Genomic DNA, 18,631 nt, shown 5'->3' on the forward strand with positions numbered 1-18,631 from the left:
TCCCTCCTACTGATCTTTATCAGTAATCACTTCATATGTGATAAAAATGACAATGCAAGATACACAACCCCAACAGCCTTGACACTAGAGACAAAAAAAAATGCACACCTTTTTATTAGTACATGTAATTAATTAAGACTCCGTACAAGTAAATTTCTTGCACGATACAAAAGCTACACATGAATAGAACATATAGAAAACAAATTACCAATGGAAATTTATTTACTACACAAATCATGATTTACCAAGCGTTCGGTTTTTAATCCTGATTTTGAACTTATGTGAAGAAGTAGGTGGCGCAGCATTTACACTCGCATCGCCTCTATCTACGTTTAACTTCACCCCATTAGATCCCTCAGGTTTCAATTGCATGCTTGCTCCTTTAGCCCCGATATCCTCGTTTCTACCAGACAAGCCCGAAGAGGTTGCCTTTGCTTCTGCACCATTCACCACTTGTCTGGGTTCAGCTTCATCTTTTCTACTTCCTTGCTCTACTAAAATTGTCTTATGATCATTCCTGATTGTCTCTGCTTTGGTGCCTCGCTGCTCATTCTTCCTCTGACTCTCCAAGGACGTTGAAGCCTTTGCCTCGTCTTTCAAAATCTTTGTTAACTCCTTCTCCTTCCTTTTCTTCTCCTTCTTTAACCTTTTCCGCTCCAAGTACTCTGGGTCATCTTTGCGGCCCTCCTGCTTTCGTTTCTTTCCTCTGTCTTTCTTCTTTTCCTTCACTTTGCCGTGAACTGGAAGGTTAGGCATAGTCAGCGAATGCAAACTTGCATATTTATGTGGTTCAGCCTCAGGGTCATCAACTCTCGTGATACCCGCTAATAAGTGATCATCAAGTTGTGGCACCAAAGAAACTTTGCTCGACTCAGCAGTGCATTGCAACTCCTTTGTTAGCTCTTCAACTTCAACTGCAACTTTGGCACTTCCAATGCTGGCAGTAACATGAGATCCAACATCATGACAAGAGTTAACATCCTCAGGGAACTGGTTTCCGCCACTGCTCAATAATTCAACAACATTTCTTTGAGGTGCATCAACAGAAACAGAGCTACTTGCCCCACGGTCAACATCACGAAAATCATCTTGAGATTTGTCCATCGTTACATTTTCATTATCCTCAGCTCGAGAAGATGTGACAGTTTTTCTCACTTTAATCTTGAAAACAGGCTTCTTTCTTTCAAAACTTGCAGAAACAGTATCAGGTTCTCTGATAGGTTCAGAAATTCCTGGATTATCTCGTCCAAGATTGATTACTGGTTGCCCTTGATCACGGCTTCCAAGGTTATCGGTTGTTGGCGGGCCCATGGACATACCTCCAGTCTCATGCAACAGGCTGACCATTGGCTTTGTTTGCTCATTGTCAGATAAGACAGGTTCTTCTCTACAAGGATCCGCAGAGCTAGCCAGTGGGAGGTCACCCACCGGATGCATTACTCCATGCCTATAATTCAGCAAATCTGTCTCATTCTGGACCTCTGTAACAACCAAACTATCAGGTATAGCACCAGTAGCAGTGTTTACAATTTCATTACTCAATAGAGCATCCTCCGTGTCTTTCTGGACCTCTGATACAAATAAACTATCAGGTACTGAGATAGTAGCACCTTTTGCATTTTCATTGCCCGGAAGAGCATCTGCAATGGCTGAATCATCAAGTATATCTTCAAGGTTCTCCAGAGGACATTCAGGAGGTTTAGATTGTTTGACAAGATCAGCGAAAATATTCTTAAGATTGCTGCAAAATGCAGCATGCCCCATCCTCAAAGTTTCATCTTTTGGCACTCCATACAGTGTTGGCGCTCTGAAAGAAGATAAATAGATAAATTTTTAACCATAAACCATAAAAATCTTACCTAACTGCATACCAGAAAAGTTACTGTTACAATAGAACAGACTGATGGAAAAACTTCAAAGTGCAATAGGTCTGAAAAAGTAAACATAACAATGCTCTAATGTGTTTGTAAATCACACTGGCAAAATGTGTGTGATAATGTGTCGTTATATGCAAATCTTACCTATCATGCAAAAGGTAAATCACACTGGCAAAATAATTTCATACACTAAGCAATTATTTGAAGGAACATAAGACACTTCAATTAGAATTCTATAAAACCAAAGGGAGCAAGTAAACATGTTTACTTGCCATCTCCAGCAGAGAGCAGAACAGATTGAAGTAGCAGAAATCCATCAAATTAACAGGTAATGAAGGAATAAGCACCTTCGAGCGAGGACTTGTAAGATGCAGAACAAGTAATGACGAAGAATAACATTGTTAAACGAGATTGAGCTCTCCAGCAGGCGCAATAAAGAAACAAGAATTTCACCCTTCACATCACTGTCAAAATCAGATTCATTTCTAATCTGACATAAACGCATGGCATGCACGCCTAACTTCACTTGACCTGTGATCAGGAACAGAAATTATTTACTTGCTGCACCTCTATCCAACAAATAAACAGAAATCAACGTGGTAAATCTGAACTACTAGGCTGTATTTCCTCAACAAAAATAAAATGATTTGGCCGACAAAGTTATTAACTGCGCAGAACCTCTTAAAGTTGGCTCTTCATCCAAATATCTAATAAACAATGCCAATGCAGCATCAATCCCATTGCGCTGGAATTCAAGATCAAGAAGTGATCTGCTTGCTTCAACCCGAACTTTCCAGAGTGTCTTCGAAGTTCGGAATGGATTAATGAGCTCAATGACACGATCCTGTAACCACCAATAATGATAATCTACATATGCCAGTTTCTAGAGGGGATATCAGATGAAAGGGAAACTACTTACAAGAGGAACAAACTCTGACAGCTTTAGTGCAATTTGGGTCAAAGACCGGATGCAGCTAATTGTCAAAATACCATTGTAACTTGGCATCAACCTGTAACATCATTCTCAAATCATTTAGTTTACTATTTTTATTAGTCGGTGATAAACGCTAGTTGACTTAGTCTACCCTATCCAATAATTCAGAAAATAATGCACCTGTCAAATTGCAAGAGCCGATCAACTCGCTTGAGAAGGGATGATAAATACACAATGCTCTGCAACATGCCAACAGGTTGACAATAATCAAAAAGGTGATCTCTGTTTAAGTAATAAGAAAGCTAACTTGGGAAGGAAACATCCCTGAAACCCAATGTAACTGGCATCCAGGAAACATAGTCAAATGTGGTAGAAGTGAATGAACAGAAGAAAAACAAAAACGCTCCTACCAAATTTATGCTCAACTCCTTCATTAAAAACCTCAGAGAAAAGGATAAGAGAAAGAAAAAATTTGAATAGAAGAGAAAAATGCAGGCAATTCATCAGGCAGATTGGGTGACAAATATACCTGCTGTCCAAATTCAAGCTCACCAATGGACTGAACTAACGCAGCAAGCCAAAAGACATCAGAGTAGGGGTTTCCACTGTTGTCATTGTACTGCATGAAGCCAAAACAACAGATATGTAAAATGCATATATAAGCACTAGCATATGCCGGTAGAATCACTATGATGACCACCTTCAGAAGTTGTAGAACAAATTCAACAGCTTCCCTAGGGCTTTTCTGGTCAGCTGCTCGAACCATAGCTATAGCATGTGGAATAGCCTGAATTAAAAACAAACATCACAAAGAGTAGTTAAAGTTGAAAGAGTTCATATAAAAGCATAAAAAGCCATTTTAGAGAGAGTTGAATGATCATCAATATGAGCATCTTCCATGGACGGCAATGAATTAAGCAAGCCTGGAGATTCAAGAATAGATTGCAAGCAAGTCTTCGTAAATGTCATTAAATGGTGGAGACTTCGGTGACACCTAAATCAATTATGTCTGGTAAATCAACTTCAAAACACAAGTTGACACCCAGTGAGTTGTCTAAGACCTTATGCTTGTGAACAAATTGTGCTGAAAAGGCTGGGATCTCATGGAGACTCTTATTGGAAAGGAAATCACATTAAGATGAAAAAATAAAAGATAAATTCACATCAACCCAAACTCTAGCACAGTGAAGTTGGTCAATCTTCCCTAAACAAGCTAGAAAAGGAGAAGGCATCTAATCAAGATTGAGGGAGTAATTCAAATAACATAGCATTTCTATAAATTATTAATTAAAATTCCAGGCCATACATAGCTAGGACACTTAAAATTGTCACCAATTGCAGTCTGACACCTTACTCTCCAAGTGACCATTTTGATACTTCTACTTGGCAGAAACGTCCCTTAGATATTTGTAACCCTGAAGTGTTTCCAGAGCAAGTAAAAAAATGTGAACGACTAAGTGCACTGCTTAAGTTGAGATTGTGCATCAGATATTTGTAACCCTGAACATTTTGTAATGTGATGGACACGTAGTAATAATGTGATGAACAGTTTGGAATGAGAAGGATGAGATATAGAGCCTGGAAGTAACGCTGCAACTTATGTAAGAACTTTGAAAGGAAATGAATATGAGAGGTTTTGAAGTGATTGAATACAACTTTGTACAGATTACAGTATTTCTATTGGCTATATAACTTTTATTGCACTCACAAGGATATCATTATCAAATACAGTTAAGTGTCTCCCGTAGAGTGAAACCATATTTCTGTGTAGTTCTCTACTTTCTGGTATACTGTACAGAGTTTTTGTTTTGATCCAGTAAAGTACACAGTTTCCCCTTTCGGTATCAATAAAACTATTAAGATACCCAAAGAAAGGGAAAAAATGGTATTTGTCAAATCTAATAAATTTGCGGTAGCTCAATTGTACATAATGTGTTTGGAAGGAAGAGGGAATCAAGAAATGAACAGGAATTCTGATTGATAGGAAGAAAAAGAATTCAACCTCAGGTCATTTGGTGGACTCTCTTGGCTTGAAAGAAGCAACATAATTTTTCAAGGAAGAGAACCATACAGAGCCTTGATGTTTTTTTTAGCTTTTTGGTGCAATCTGGTTACTGCACATGATATACAGACGGAATTACACACAATAGAGGGATTGCAAAAATAGATTTATAAAATCTTTGTACTTATAGAAAAACAAAAGATGGCAATAGTGCAGCACCAAAAATGACCAAATGGACCCAAAAATAGCTTTTTCAAAAGTTAGACCACAGAGGTCCTTTTTTGTGGACATGAATGATCTAAGTTATACACGATATTTCCAAGGTACAATGAGAATAGCTATCTCAAGGGTATAAACACCTTAAGTGCACATTAAGCATGAGTGTATGACAGCACCATGTGTGTGATATAGTGATAGAAATTAAAGAACAAGGACATGAAGAGAGACATCTCAAGTATGCAGAGTGAAGGAATGTAGACAAAGATAAAACCGTTCCAAACCTCCAGCTTCCAGCTATCAAAAGATCGAAAACCAATTAATAATGTCTAATTTAAGATTAACCAGAACACTAATTCACAACTATATGCATACAATTCACATCCTACCTCATTGCATTACCTCAAGTACAAAGTACTCCTGGAAATCACGGAAGTCATTTGGCCTAAAAAGGAAAAGGGAAAAAACATGTGAATTCCAAATTACCAAAAATTGGTGAAGATGATAGCAAAAAGATATGCAAAGCTCACTTGGGAAGTCCAATATTGGCATCAAATCTTCGAGTTTTATAAAATGCAACAAGATGAGTCAAGCCTGCCCAATCAGTTTCCTGACCATGAAATTAAAATACTGTTTAACGTGAAGCAGGCACACCAATATAATCTTGATAGGTTAAGAAAAGAAACCCACAAATCAAGGAAGTACAAAATGAACATTGTTCCTTAGAACCATCTGACCTTGTCAAAGAATATGAGAATCACTAACACAATCGAAGAAAAGAGAATCCACACCTCATGCATTAAGGTGAGCAATTCATTAATCAATCTCTGATGACGACATACTCGAGGGAAATAACTTTTACTTTTACATCTTTATCCAGGAGACTTCAAATAGCTTTAAATGTGCCAGTGAGACGTCCAATTCACAAAATGGAAACTAATTCTAAGTCAATTTAACACCGATTATTCAGCGTCAATTGACATCCTTCTCTATGGTTGACATCTAAATTGAAACTATTGAGCATGAATATAGATGTCAAACAACGCCAGAACATGAGGAATACCATCACAAAGACTTTGGGTTTGGTTCATAGATGAGTTGCAAGTTCTTTAATCACAATGAATGGATGAAAAAAAGGGGATAACTGAGTGTTAAGAACTGCCCACCTTCAACCAAAAAGTTAAGGGATTCAAATCACCAAGGGAGCAAAAGCGAGAACGTGCCACTGTCAGACATCAGTGTATGGGAGAGTTTTGAGGGCTGGGTTTACCATATGAAAAGAAATATCATGAAGAAAGGATGTAGTGTTTACTGTTTACTTCCCCTTCTTCATTTAGATATCTATATCAAGGTCAACTAATGTACCAGAATTCAAAGTCATGTAAATGAAGTCTCAAGTCAGTTAGATCACACTAATATTATGATTCAGAATACATACATTTCACATTTCATAACAAATGGAGCAATCGTGGTTTGCAGGTAGAGAGAACAGAGAGATCTTATAATCCAAATATCCAATAGCAACACAAAATCAGAAGCATCAATGAACACAGTGCTTAGAAGGGTACTGGAAAAAAAAAAGACAACATGGTAGCCGAAACGACTGAAACTGCTCTTGTTGAAAAGTAAACTACTAGTCTCAATAAATAAGAGAAAAGACCTTTACCTCTGATGCTGTACCGGCCAAAGCAAACGCCGCCTCTATTCGATTCCTCCAAAAGGCCTGAGCCATCCCCAAGTATTAGAAAACAAAATAGAAGGTAAATAATGATTTTACCAGGCTTAGCATAAAAGCATGGGGAAACAAGGCCGGGGGAGAGATGTTAGGTTTTCAGTAGTGGTTAATGATGAAAGCACACCTTAGAGTCACCAAGGAAGTTGTTGAGAGCATTAACAACTGAAAAAGAAAGATGTGGCAATGCTTCTAATGTTGCTATAGCCTGCACCTGAGCGACTACATCTCTGTCCTTCTCCAACTGATTTATCTTTGGAATAATCGAAAAGTTGTCATAAGGATTAACTTTTTTAAAACATATAAAATGAAAATTTAAGCTGGGAACATTAAAATACAAACAGCACTTCATGAAAAAGACAGGTTTATACTTACCCACATCTGGACCGGTTGATTTAAATGAATTTCAGCAAGATACTCCAATTCAGGATCTGCCCGGAGCCACAGCAATGGGGAATCAGAGCTGTAAATAAACAGAAGAATAAATTTCCAGATACACTAAATGCTGAAGAAACAAAAAAATGTTCACAATTAAAGAGAAGAGAATGTAAGACATAAATAATCAAACATACGTTGCACGCATATCTACATTAGCCACAGCGTCACCATTATCATCTGAACCATCCGGTTTAGAACTCTTTTTGGTTTTTTGAAACCGTTTTGCTGCAAGTCTAGAATGACACTGAAATTCAAGCAGCTGCCAGGGTTCTCCAGTCATAGGCAGAATTGGATGGTCATACATGCCATCAAGCTCATGCACCCGTATGCTCATCATGCCAGGCCATCCATCACCTTCTTGCTTTTCCGAATCAGGCTTACCATTACTCATAGTATCACTTGAGTCGAATCTAGCTGTGGATTCCCTCAATATTGCTAACTCGACCATATTCTTTCTTTTGTTATAGGAGAATCCCATCCTTGTTCAGGCACCAAAGACAAAAGACCAAACAGATGTCAGTTAAACAATTCAATGCCTAACTCAAAGTATGCACAAAAGCATGCAGGAGAAATCGTACTTCAGCACCGGACAGCCACATGATCCGACCCAACGTGGAAAGAATTCTTTAAGAAATGGGCGCTCAAGATTACCAACCTTGTTGGCAAGGTGCCGGAACTGCAATTGTAGTGCAAAATCAGATAAGAAAAGTCACACTAATGTCAAAAGGTGATGAAGATGCAAATGTGGTCCACTTAATTAGCATTACTAGCACTAAAAAATAATGAACATGACATCAACGGTTAGGCTAAGTTAGCACAATCACTGAATTGGTCCTGAATGCATTTTGGCAGATAACTGCTTTAAGGCGCATGCTTCATGTGAAATTCAGGAAACTGTATCTAATAGCTGATTTCTTACTTTGTTAGATAGAGAGAAACTATTCAAAAATGGTTTCAAGAACCGAATTAGAGAAAGAAAAACCTCTTTTGTGCTAAGGGTTCTCAACAATCGATTTACATCTTGAGCCCGGGAAACAATTTGCTGAAGAATCTGCAAAAATCAAGGATAAGAAAGTAGAATCATTAAATACTACTACTATAAACATACAAAAGACCCTACTGACACCTTGGGTTTTGTTAATACCTATCCTTAGCATAGGCTTTAAGGTATGGAGTTACAGATTCACTTTTGTACTTGGTGTCTTTTGTAATTGCTCTGAACTATTTGCATCTTATGATGCCCATTAATGATGATGTTTATTCCATAAAAGAAATTATACAAAGACGGTCCATGACAAATTTTCTGTAATTTAAACAGCAACGTACTATGTCAGTAGTATTATCCTATTCTTCAGTTAAGGTTCTCTCTTACCAATAAATACATACGGAACAACCTTGAAAATATTTGCATCCCTAGCATGTCCTTTTCTACCAAACAGGAGCGCAAGTGCCCGGGAAAGACCATAATACCACCGAACAAAGCTTTGAACATCACATTCCCCAACACAACAGAAAAACAAAATACTGTGTCCCCCTTAACATGATTGATTCGGGAAGTTACTATGCATCATTGCAACTGCATCAACGAATCTTATGCAATAACTCCAATAAAATTGAAGCTGCAACAAGGGATGCATAGCGACTGGAGATAGAACTGATTCCAAACAACGAAAAGGAGTGAGACCATGGACGAGATACAAGAGAGCAAGAATGCAGGTGGTGTTGTAGCTCTATAGTCATTACTTTTCTTCTATCCATATGCATATTCAGACCGGTAGAAAGGAATGGGCAAACGAAATGTCAGCTACGTAACCAGCATTTTTTAGAAAGATGGGGATTACAATAGGCAACCCAATGAAGCAATTATCAAAAAAGTCAAAATCATTTTTCTAGTAATTGAAAACCGCAGAACCACCGAAGTTCATATACTATCCATCCTACTTCAAGTGACATCATTTTACCAGGTACAGATTTTACAAAGTTAATTTGACTTGTGTATCACAATTCACTTTATAATATTTAGTTCTAAAAAATTCAAATAGCATTTTGTTTGTCGTCACAAGCATATGTACTTCATAAATTATAGCAGACCCAGCTAATAATTTGAGTACTTAAGATCTGTTCTTCCATACCCCAAACATCTCCTTTTCTAATACAACTTCTAGTACACTGGAAATATTTTATTTTTTATTAAGACACAAGAAACTTCACTGTCATAGATGAATCAATGGAAAACCTGGTACTGATCAAATGGGGGGTCTCATACTCTTTTCTAACGCAAATATTATTGAATAGCTGAGGAGTTGATGAACTGTAAAAATTTTTTGATCAGATTGACGAGCTGATGAGCTATAATTTGGTTGGTATACTTTTCATCTATACGTGGAAGGAACCTGAGATTTAGGATTGTATCAGCCAGAAAGGATATACAAATGTGTATGTCTTTTACTAAAATATTGTTCATACAGTATTCACCTAAGCACTAAGCTAATTTATCAGAAATAAAATAGAGAAGCCATAAGATAAGATGTATTTTCCGAGAATAAAAGTGGTAAGTTGCTATGAGGCCCATACCTTGCGAAATGACTCAGGTCCCATCTGTTTTTCTAACATTTGGAGAATCGCAACCTATTAAGACAAATACAGACTTCCAAGATCAGACTGATTGGTACACTATATTTTTTAACTACAATGAAGGGAAACATATCACTTACAGACTTCCAAGATCTTATTTTTCCAAATAAACCAATGCACTGGGTGCCATACAAATTCTTTGAAGCAGCAACAGCACTTAAGGCAGTTGCACCACTATCATCTGCTCTGCAAACAGCAATATTAGCCTGCAAATCATGGGGGAAGTAAGATCAAGAAAGAAGAACACACTTGCACACAGAGATACTTATATATACACACACACACACATATGTGCGAAACTGGCCCGGACACCATGGCTATCGAAAAAAAATAATAATACAACTGATGAACCTAAAAGCTTCATTCTTACTTCTATCATGTACCTATTCTGCCTTGACACATGAATAGGCATTGTGACATAATGAGCCTAAAAGAGCTGCAAGCTTCCATCTATAGATAGCTGATGGAACAATAAATAAAATGCAAAAATAGACTTGTTGCTTGCACAGGCAGACCCATAAAATAGAAGAGTGTGGTCTAGTGATCAATGAAATGGGAGGATTAACCATGATATCTCAAGTTCAAAGCCTGGCTTTTAAGACAAAAATATAGGTGATTTCTTCTCATCTACCTAAGCATAGATGGCAGAGTTACTCAGTACCAGTGTTCATAGGAGGATAATCGAGGTGCGCGCAAGCTAGCTTGAACACCACCATCATTTAGAAAAGGAAAAAAAAAAGTAAGACCATAAAGCAGAAGCAAACCTTGTATCTCCTATAGCGTGCTTCATTATTGCCAAGGAATCTCTTGATGAACATATCAGTCAAGAAACCAGCAAGACCATCCAACAACCAATCTGAGATCATCAATGACGCATAGTTAAGATACACAAGTTATATATTATCAAATGTTAACTTGTCCAACATTTAGAGTTGATCGTATTCCATATCAAGCCATTGAGCTTACCATCATTTGGCGCTTCTGGGGTGATATACACTCCAAACCATTGTCTTGCAAGGGCATAAGCAAGTTTAATCCTTGTATCTATGGTCTGTTAAATAAATCTGAACCAATCAAAATAAATAACAAGGAAGGAAAAATGACCAAGATATTCTCTTGACAACCAATTGTTAATGCAAGACACTAATCACCTACATCCTTTTGGGGACCAGAACACCAAAGGGCAACAGAATAATAGGTAAGCCTGAATGGGAGCAAAAGAGATAGCAAAATTTGAAGCAGAGAAAAGCACAAGAAACTGCTGTATATTTTCTTTTGACTGTTTGCTTGCTTTTCTCCATTTTTGAAGGTCAAAATCCAAAATTTACAGTATATTACTTTCCCAATTCATTATACAAGCATACCTTATTAATGACCTTCCCATCGAATAGGAATTGAGAGCTGAAGATGCTCAAGGAGGCTCCTATACTCGCTGAGGATATTGCTATCTCAGGAGGAATAAAAACTTGTGTGTATGACCCAAATGGAAATGATGCAGAAAGGTAGTCCTCATAGTAGCTGTTCAAAACCAATGAAGAGATTTACATTGAGGTCCACAGATTGAATATGAGTAACAATGGGGGTTGGGCAGGGAGGACAAACGGAAAGAAGCCTAATTAATGATGATTCCATGAGGAGTCGTTACATACCTAAAAGCACTGTGAAAAAATCCTACAGTGTGCCGCAGCTTTGTTAAGTCAGCAGGTAGACAAATATGTGAGAGATGAGTAATATTGGAGTCGGGAAGAATTTCAAATGGTGCGACTGCCAAGGATATCCATCTAGCATTAACAGGAGTACTTAGTCTGTAGACAAAAGTTTTACGTGCAGGAACATCCTTGGTCCAGATCTGACAGGGGAAAAGAAAGAAAAGGAAAACGGAGTTAGATGTCAGCTCCCTAAATTTGATCCTGCATCTCTGGAGTCTGGACAACTCATTGGGAAAAAGAAAAGCAAACAAAGACAAAAATGAATTCAAGGTTACTCTAGAAGGAATTTTAAACTGCACAATGTTAAAAAAAAAAACAATCATGTCTCGCTCTTTTTCACATTTCTCTCTTTACCATCATTGAACAAAAATCTAGTTGATTCATAGATTCATGATCCATCCAAAAAACATCCCTTCACACAAAGGGGGAGATTATAAAAGGGGTGAAAGAGTTGCTCTTACGCCATGACCAGCTCAGCAGAAAACCTCAGACAAAGAAAGACCTAGCAGTTTGACAACATTAGCTCACCGAGGAATTTCTTATGGCATTCAGGCAAGAAGAAAATCACAACCAGCACAATAATAAGGCATGAAAACTACATCTTCTTTTCCCAAAACTTTTCCTGAAGACATATATTGTATCAGGCCAAGAACTTACTTTAATTTTAAGCACCGTTTTTACCGTGGAGCTGTCCCTTCGTTCCAAATTGAAGCAGACATCACATTATATAGTAATTGACCTGTTATATACAACCTCACTAGCTAACAAACTATAGTTTTACTAAAAGATAACTAGTAATGAAACAACTATTGAGAGGCACCATCTTTTACCTTTTAGTCCAACTCTTGGTTCTCACTCCTCACAAAGGAACTGGAAACTAAAGCAACTGTTCTATGCAGGGAAAGTTTCCAGAAACAGCTAGAAGAAGCCTTTAGAAGTTGAGATTTTGCAACAAAATTAGATTAGAAATTTGTAACCAAGGATGCAGGAATTACCATTTTACTAAATAGTTATCAAGAATATATTTATCAAGAAAAAACAGATACTTAAAAATCATCAATATAGCTGTCATCAAATAACCAACTGATACTCATTCTTGTCATCATAGAGGTAACGTCTAATGGACTTATAAGGATCAAAAGCTCACTGATTTTAATGTTAGTATACTCTACAATCCATGAAAACCTCTATAAGAACCCCTCATTTCCTCACCATGATTTTCACCTCACTAGATAGCTCAGCAGAAGAGAAGTAACTTATCCACCAACCTGATAAAGTAAGCTTCCAGTACTAACAGCCACAAGATTACTGGCCACTGTAAATTCCAAATCATAGCTGCAGAAGGAGCAACAAAAATGAAAATAGTAAACTTGAATTCAAACAGCAACCAAAGTTCAACAAGTCTTGCTCTTACCAGCAACATTGTAGATTGTCATCCATGCAGGGAAACCAACATCGCGCACGCCGAATTTGGCTGTCAGTATGTAAAACATCACCATCAAAGTGGATTCCAGTTTCAGCTTTCTCTACCCAATAATCAATACGGACCTTCTTAACATTCTGCATCCAACATAACCTACATAAGTCACAGAAGTGTAAACCTCATTACTTAAATATCCTAAATGAAATCTGATCAAAGTTATAAGACAGAAAAATCTCTACATAGATTACAGAGCCATATGCAATTTTTCTTCAACTATATAGCACTTTTAATCTGACCAGGACCCTTTAATTTTGAGAGAAAATTTCCTTTCAAGTATAATATTGTCAAGACGTGCCAAATTAGCAAAGTTCGACTTGATAATGGTTCTTAAATTTTAGAGAAATAACTTTTTTTGCACAGTAAGGCAACGAATCAGTTTTGCTGGAAGAAAGTTAAATTCATGTGTGGACAAAGATTTTACATTTCAAGCCAACTCATTTGAAAATTATGTGACTAATGATATTGTGGATGAGCCGAAAGTTCTGGAATAATATTTTCGGGTTCATTTGCTCTCATGTGAAATAGGTGCATTCATAGATGGGAAGAGAAGATGCATACTTCAATCAACATTTACACACTATAACCAACTTTTAAATCATCACCAAACTGTTATCCTTATAAACTATACTACTTCTAGTATTTATCATATTTCACCTACTTTATACCCGACAAAACACTAGAAATGACCTCACAAGGTAAAATATTTTCCATGGAAAACATTTCACAATACCAGACAAACCTGTCTAAATAATGAATGAAGCAAGTGATATGAAATAGGGTTTACTTGGTATAATGGAAAATGTTATGCTCAAGGAGACCTGAAAAATGTTTTCCACCAAAATGACGACATCTTTATCCTTCACAAATATTTCAATTCTTATTTGATCTCACTTGCACTAGTTAACATTTAAACACTTGGTATTGTTATCAACCTTTAATACCCAATAGTATCAATAGAACACTATGCTCAGACCCATCCTATCCTATATGCCTTGTAGGATTACTATATCTCACCTATGTTTATACCCAACCAAACACTGAACAATGACTGATATCATTTTCCACACAAAATGATGAAACTATATTCTCACCTACTTCTCTAGAGAAACAATTTCCTCCAGACCCAAACATTTTATGTAGAGATTCTTCTAAAGACAATTGATCTCAGCCCATAATTGATGTAACTCATTTTCACCATGTGATGGAAAATTCTTCCTCAGAAGAAAAGTTTTTCAAAACAGAAAAATGACTTCCATTCGTCAGTGACAAAACTCATTTTCACCTTTTGCTTGAAAATATATCCATGGAGAAAACATTTCCCAAATTCCAGGTTAACTAAATACAGGAAAATGTTCTCTTCCCAATAAGTCATTTTCCATCACAAACATGCAACCGCGTGCAATACCATTCACAACACCTATGAATAAAGATATAGCCAGCAGCACTAAAGCAATACTCAAAAAAACCTGATTGTTTTCAGCTGAAGAGTTCACTCCATTCTCTAAATGCATTTCCTGTCTTTCAATATCATGCTCCGCGGGTTTTTTGCACATGATCAGCAAATTTGATAGCAATTCTCTATCTAGATGTGACAAGTAAACTGAACCAGCAGCATCTGCAGCTGAAGTAACTGATGATACAGAGCACCATCTATCCCCATTTTCCAATGCTAAATAGTGCGGGAAAACTTCAAATTCTGTAGGCTCCCCATCAACTGTAACACTGTCTATCACCAAATTATCCGCGTGCAAGCCCAAAATTCCATTTTCTGGTACAACTACATCAAGCTCTGTGTAACTGAAAAGCCAAAAATCTAACACCCGCGTTAGTATTGATATCCAGAGTGCTAAGAACAATCCTGATACCGAAAATGACACGGTAATTAAGAAAAACTATAAATAAAAACAGAATTTCACTTCAGGTTTGAAGCCCTAACTTTGATTTTCCAAGAAAACCAAGTGAGTCTCTAGCATGAATCAGCTGGGGTAAATAATCACAATCTAATCCTTGTATCTTTCTAAAATTCATAATTTCTTGAAATTTTACATTGGGTGGGAAACAGTTGGAACATAGTAGGTTTCAACAAGAGTGGATATTTTTTCAAGAAATTTACTGGAATGGGTATTTTTCAAGAAATTTCAAACATCTTTAAAATCTTTGATGTTTTCTTGAAATTTACCCGTAAATTCGACGCTTGTCCATGTCAATTGAGAGACATAGTTTCTGATGACGAACGACTGCTTCAGAATTATCCCCTTTCTGTTCTTCGCTCTTCCCTTTGCGAGCCTTCGCCATTCTTCAGCACACATAAACCTACTGCTTTCTTCACTTAATTGGGCGTAAGCGAACAACACAGAGACTTGACAAGGGACGATTTATAGAGCTGAAATCGGAGAAGAGAAGCTCTCTCTGTTTGGTTGGATCCGTGCCCTAGATTCTAATTTTTAATCTTGACCGTCCGCGTTATATTGCCTTCATCTATTTACCGTTAGATTCCATCTTTACCTTGAAAAAGTAAGAAAATCTATGATTGCGAGAGAGCATTGACTCACAAGGATTTTAGTTTTTAGTTTTAACTACATAATTTTAATATTTTTTTCGGTAAATATAGAGGTACAAGGTAAAATATTTTTTTTGGTATGAAAAGGAGAAAAAAATAACTAATTTATAAAATAAAAAAAATGCGTCATACTCTAGTATATAAGTGTGGTAACGAGAACAAGTACAATTCACTTTACTCATTCTAAGCGATGAAACTTTCTTTTTTCTTATTTCACATTTTGAAGGATTTTAGTTTTAATTATATAATTTTAGAATTTTTTTTTCCAGTAAATATAGAGGTACAGGGTAAAACATTCTTTCCAATATTTTCAGGAGAAAAAAGTAACTATTTTTTTTTTTTAAAACGCGTCAAGCTCTAGTATAGAAGTGTTGTAACGAGAACAAGTACAATTCATTTTGCTCATTCTAAGCGAAGTAGCTTTCTTTCTTCTTATTTCACGTTTTGAAGGATTTTAGTTTTAACTATATAGTTTTAGAAGAAAAAAATCAGTAAATATAGAGGTACAAGCTAAAACATTATTTCATGTATGAAAAAGAGGAAAAAATAACTAATTTCTAAAATAATGGGCGTCAAACTCTAGTATATAAGTGTGGTAACGAGAACAAGTACAATTCACTTTGCTCATTCTAAGCGAAGTAACTTTCTTTCTTCTTATTTCACGTTTTGAAGGATTTTAATTTTAACTATATAGTTTTAGAAAAAAAAATCCAGTAAATATAGAGGTACAAGCTAAAACATTCTTTCCTGTATGAAAAAAGAGGAAAAAATAACTAATTTCTTAAAAAATAGGCGTCAAACTCTAGTACTAAGCAAAGTAACTTTCTTTCTTCTTATTTCACATTTTGTAGGATTTTAGTTTTAACTATATAGTTTTAGAATTTTTCTATAAAAAAAAAAACGTCAAACTCTAGTATATAAGTGTGGTAACGAGAACAAGTACAGTTCACTTTGCTCATTCTAAGCGAAGTAATTTTCTTTCTTCTTATTTCATGTTTTGAATTTTTACTTATACACCAAAATTATGTCTATATTTTTCAACTCTTTTTTTTTCTTGTTATTCGAGTTTGTAATTTATAACATACTTGTATTTTCTTAAATTTTGTCAACTATGAATAGAGTTGTATGAATTGAGTGTCTTGTGTTGAAAACTTTATTGTATGACTGGAAATTAATACCAATGTACGAGGCATATTATGAGTTGTTTTTTTGCTAGATTAATTATAATATGTAATATAATTTTATTGTTTTTTTGTGATTATGCATATTAAGTATATACAATATATATTTTAAACCAAATATAAAATCAACACTTTCTTTTATTTACTTTTATTTATAATTTATATATATTAGACTTTGCACACTTCTTACCGTCCGTAGCAGCATAGCCTCATTAAAAAGAGACATACAAAATCAAATCACTTTTACTAATAATGATTGTGGTGAAATGGTAAGTACTTTTTCATCTTTAACTAGATGTCTTTGGTTCAAATCTTCTTGCCATTTGTTAAGAAGGGTTTTACCACAATATAGAATTTTTCAGCGTGAATTCAAATTTAATCGGACTTTAATTGGGGGCGGGGCGACATGAAGCTCATGTTCGAACCCCCTTTGTCGAAAAATTACATTGTATATATAAGATTGATTTATTGATTTATGTGTATATGTTTAACAATGACCCTCCTCAACATAAGTTAAAGGCTTGGTTCAGTGATAAAGTGGGATCAAGATTCTGCCAAATCTTTTCGACTTTGCGAGTTCGAGTTCGGGTATTTTTTTTTTTTTAAATCACATTTTAATTTGTTGTTATTTCCTATGTTTTATCACATTTTAGCTTGCTGCTGCTATTACTACTTTTCATGTTTATTTTAGCTTGTTGCTGTTACTTCCAAAAATTAAAATCAATACTCTTTTATTTTTATTTTATATATATTAGACCTTGCACATTTCTTATCATAGCGAGAAGTCTAATTAGAAAGAGAGACATACAAAAGGATTCTAGTTTTGAATATATATATATGTTGATATTTTTAGAATTATTTCTTTAAAATTAAGCATATGTGAAGGTAGAAGTAGAAGGCGAAACATTTCTTATAATTCTTTCCTATAAGAAAAAGGAGAAAACAATTACTACTAATTTTTGAAAAAACGCGTTAAATTATAGTATATAAGTATGATAAGAGAACAAGTACAATTCATTTTGATCGTTCTAAGCCAACTAACTTATTTTCTTTTTTAAAATTTTGAATTTCTACTTGTACACTCAAATTATGTCTATATTTTTTTATTTTTTTCTTGTTATTGTAATTTATAGTATACTTATATTTTCTTGAATTTTGTCATCTAGAAATAGAGTTGTGAGAATTTGAGTGTCTTGTGTTGAAAACTTCGTATACTAATACACAAGGCATATTATGAATCATTTTCTCTTGCTAGATTAATTATGAATATTTTTGTAATTATGCATATTAATTATATATAATATAATTTTTTAACCAAAAACAAAATCAATACTCTCTTTTATTATAGTACTAGATTTTGTTGCCCGTGCTATGCACGGGCCCAATAACATAAATGATATGTTTTGGGGCTAATAACGAAATTTTTGAAGCGATTGTTTGCGTGGATAAAGGAATAAGTTTTTTTATCACAAACCTGTACTTTCTTTGACGCTATTCAAGGCACAATAAGACTACCCACATACAACATTTTTGAACAATTTTATGTTGTCAATTATCACGATTTAATTTTAAGAATCAATCAAATTTTTTTTATGTTTTTTTAATAAATATTTTAAGTTGTCAATTATCACGATTTATTGTATTTTATACATAATTTTTAACGATAGATTAATTTCAAGAATCAATCGAATTTTTTTAAATGTATTTATTTTTGAAATATTTTATGTTGTCAATTATCATGATTTATAGTATTTTTACGCAATTTTTAAATATAAAAAATTTAAAAAAATAAGACAAATAAATTAAAAATGGACCCAATATATGTTATTTTTGTTGTCTCAATTTATGTGACACAAATGAAATTT

The 18,631-nt window shown here is 35.2% G+C and overlaps 1 protein-coding gene across 3 annotated transcripts; it reads right to left on the reverse strand.

Moving 5' to 3' along the window:
• Positions 1–85: 85 nt before the first annotated feature.
• LOC102578835 (transcription initiation factor TFIID subunit 2) lies at positions 86–15,430 on the reverse strand. Of its 3 annotated transcripts, XM_006341585.2 has the most exons (26): positions 15,205–15,430; positions 14,492–14,822; positions 12,957–13,102; positions 12,811–12,877; positions 11,483–11,682; positions 11,198–11,351; positions 10,800–10,884; positions 10,598–10,689; positions 9,914–10,039; positions 9,774–9,827; positions 8,182–8,250; positions 7,778–7,875; positions 7,334–7,678; positions 7,137–7,224; positions 6,889–7,014; positions 6,696–6,752; positions 5,560–5,639; positions 5,432–5,474; positions 3,512–3,598; positions 3,341–3,430; positions 2,992–3,050; positions 2,797–2,887; positions 2,556–2,721; positions 2,225–2,408; positions 1,611–1,807; positions 86–1,481 (listed from the first exon to the last, which is right to left on the reverse strand). In XM_006341585.2, the coding sequence occupies exons 1-26, from the start codon at positions 15,318–15,320 to the stop codon at positions 235–237; spliced, it is 4,398 nt and encodes a 1,465-aa protein (XP_006341647.1). In that variant the 5' UTR covers positions 15,321–15,430; the 3' UTR covers positions 86–234. The 3 variants fall into 3 exon arrangements, with proteins under 3 accessions (XP_006341647.1, XP_006341646.1, XP_006341648.1); XM_006341584.2 differs by having other exon boundaries at positions 86–1,807; XM_006341586.2 differs by lacking the exon at positions 15,205–15,430 and having other exon boundaries at positions 86–1,807; positions 12,957–13,118; positions 14,492–14,577.
• Positions 15,431–18,631: the final 3,201 nt, after the last annotated feature.

This window comes from Solanum tuberosum, unplaced genomic scaffold, assembly GCF_000226075.1.
Source record: "Solanum tuberosum cultivar DM 1-3 516 R44 unplaced genomic scaffold, SolTub_3.0 scf00026, whole genome shotgun sequence".
Classification (NCBI taxonomy): Eukaryota; Viridiplantae; Streptophyta; class Magnoliopsida; order Solanales; family Solanaceae; genus Solanum; species Solanum tuberosum.

Excerpts from the sequence above, each read along its gene's own strand:
- LOC102578835 (XM_006341584.2), bottom strand. The coding sequence starts at position 15,320 with ATGGCGAAGGCTCGCAAAGGGAAGAGCGAAGAACAGAAAGGGGATAAT. Across the intron at positions 12,878-12,956 it reads GACAATCTACAATGTTGCTG|CTATGATTTGGAATTTACAG; the intron begins GTAAGAGCAAGA and ends CTCCTTCTGCAG. Across the intron at positions 5,640-6,695 it reads TGGCCGGTACAGCATCAGAG|GAAACTGATTGGGCAGGCTT; the intron begins GTAAAGGTCTTT and ends TTTCATGGTCAG.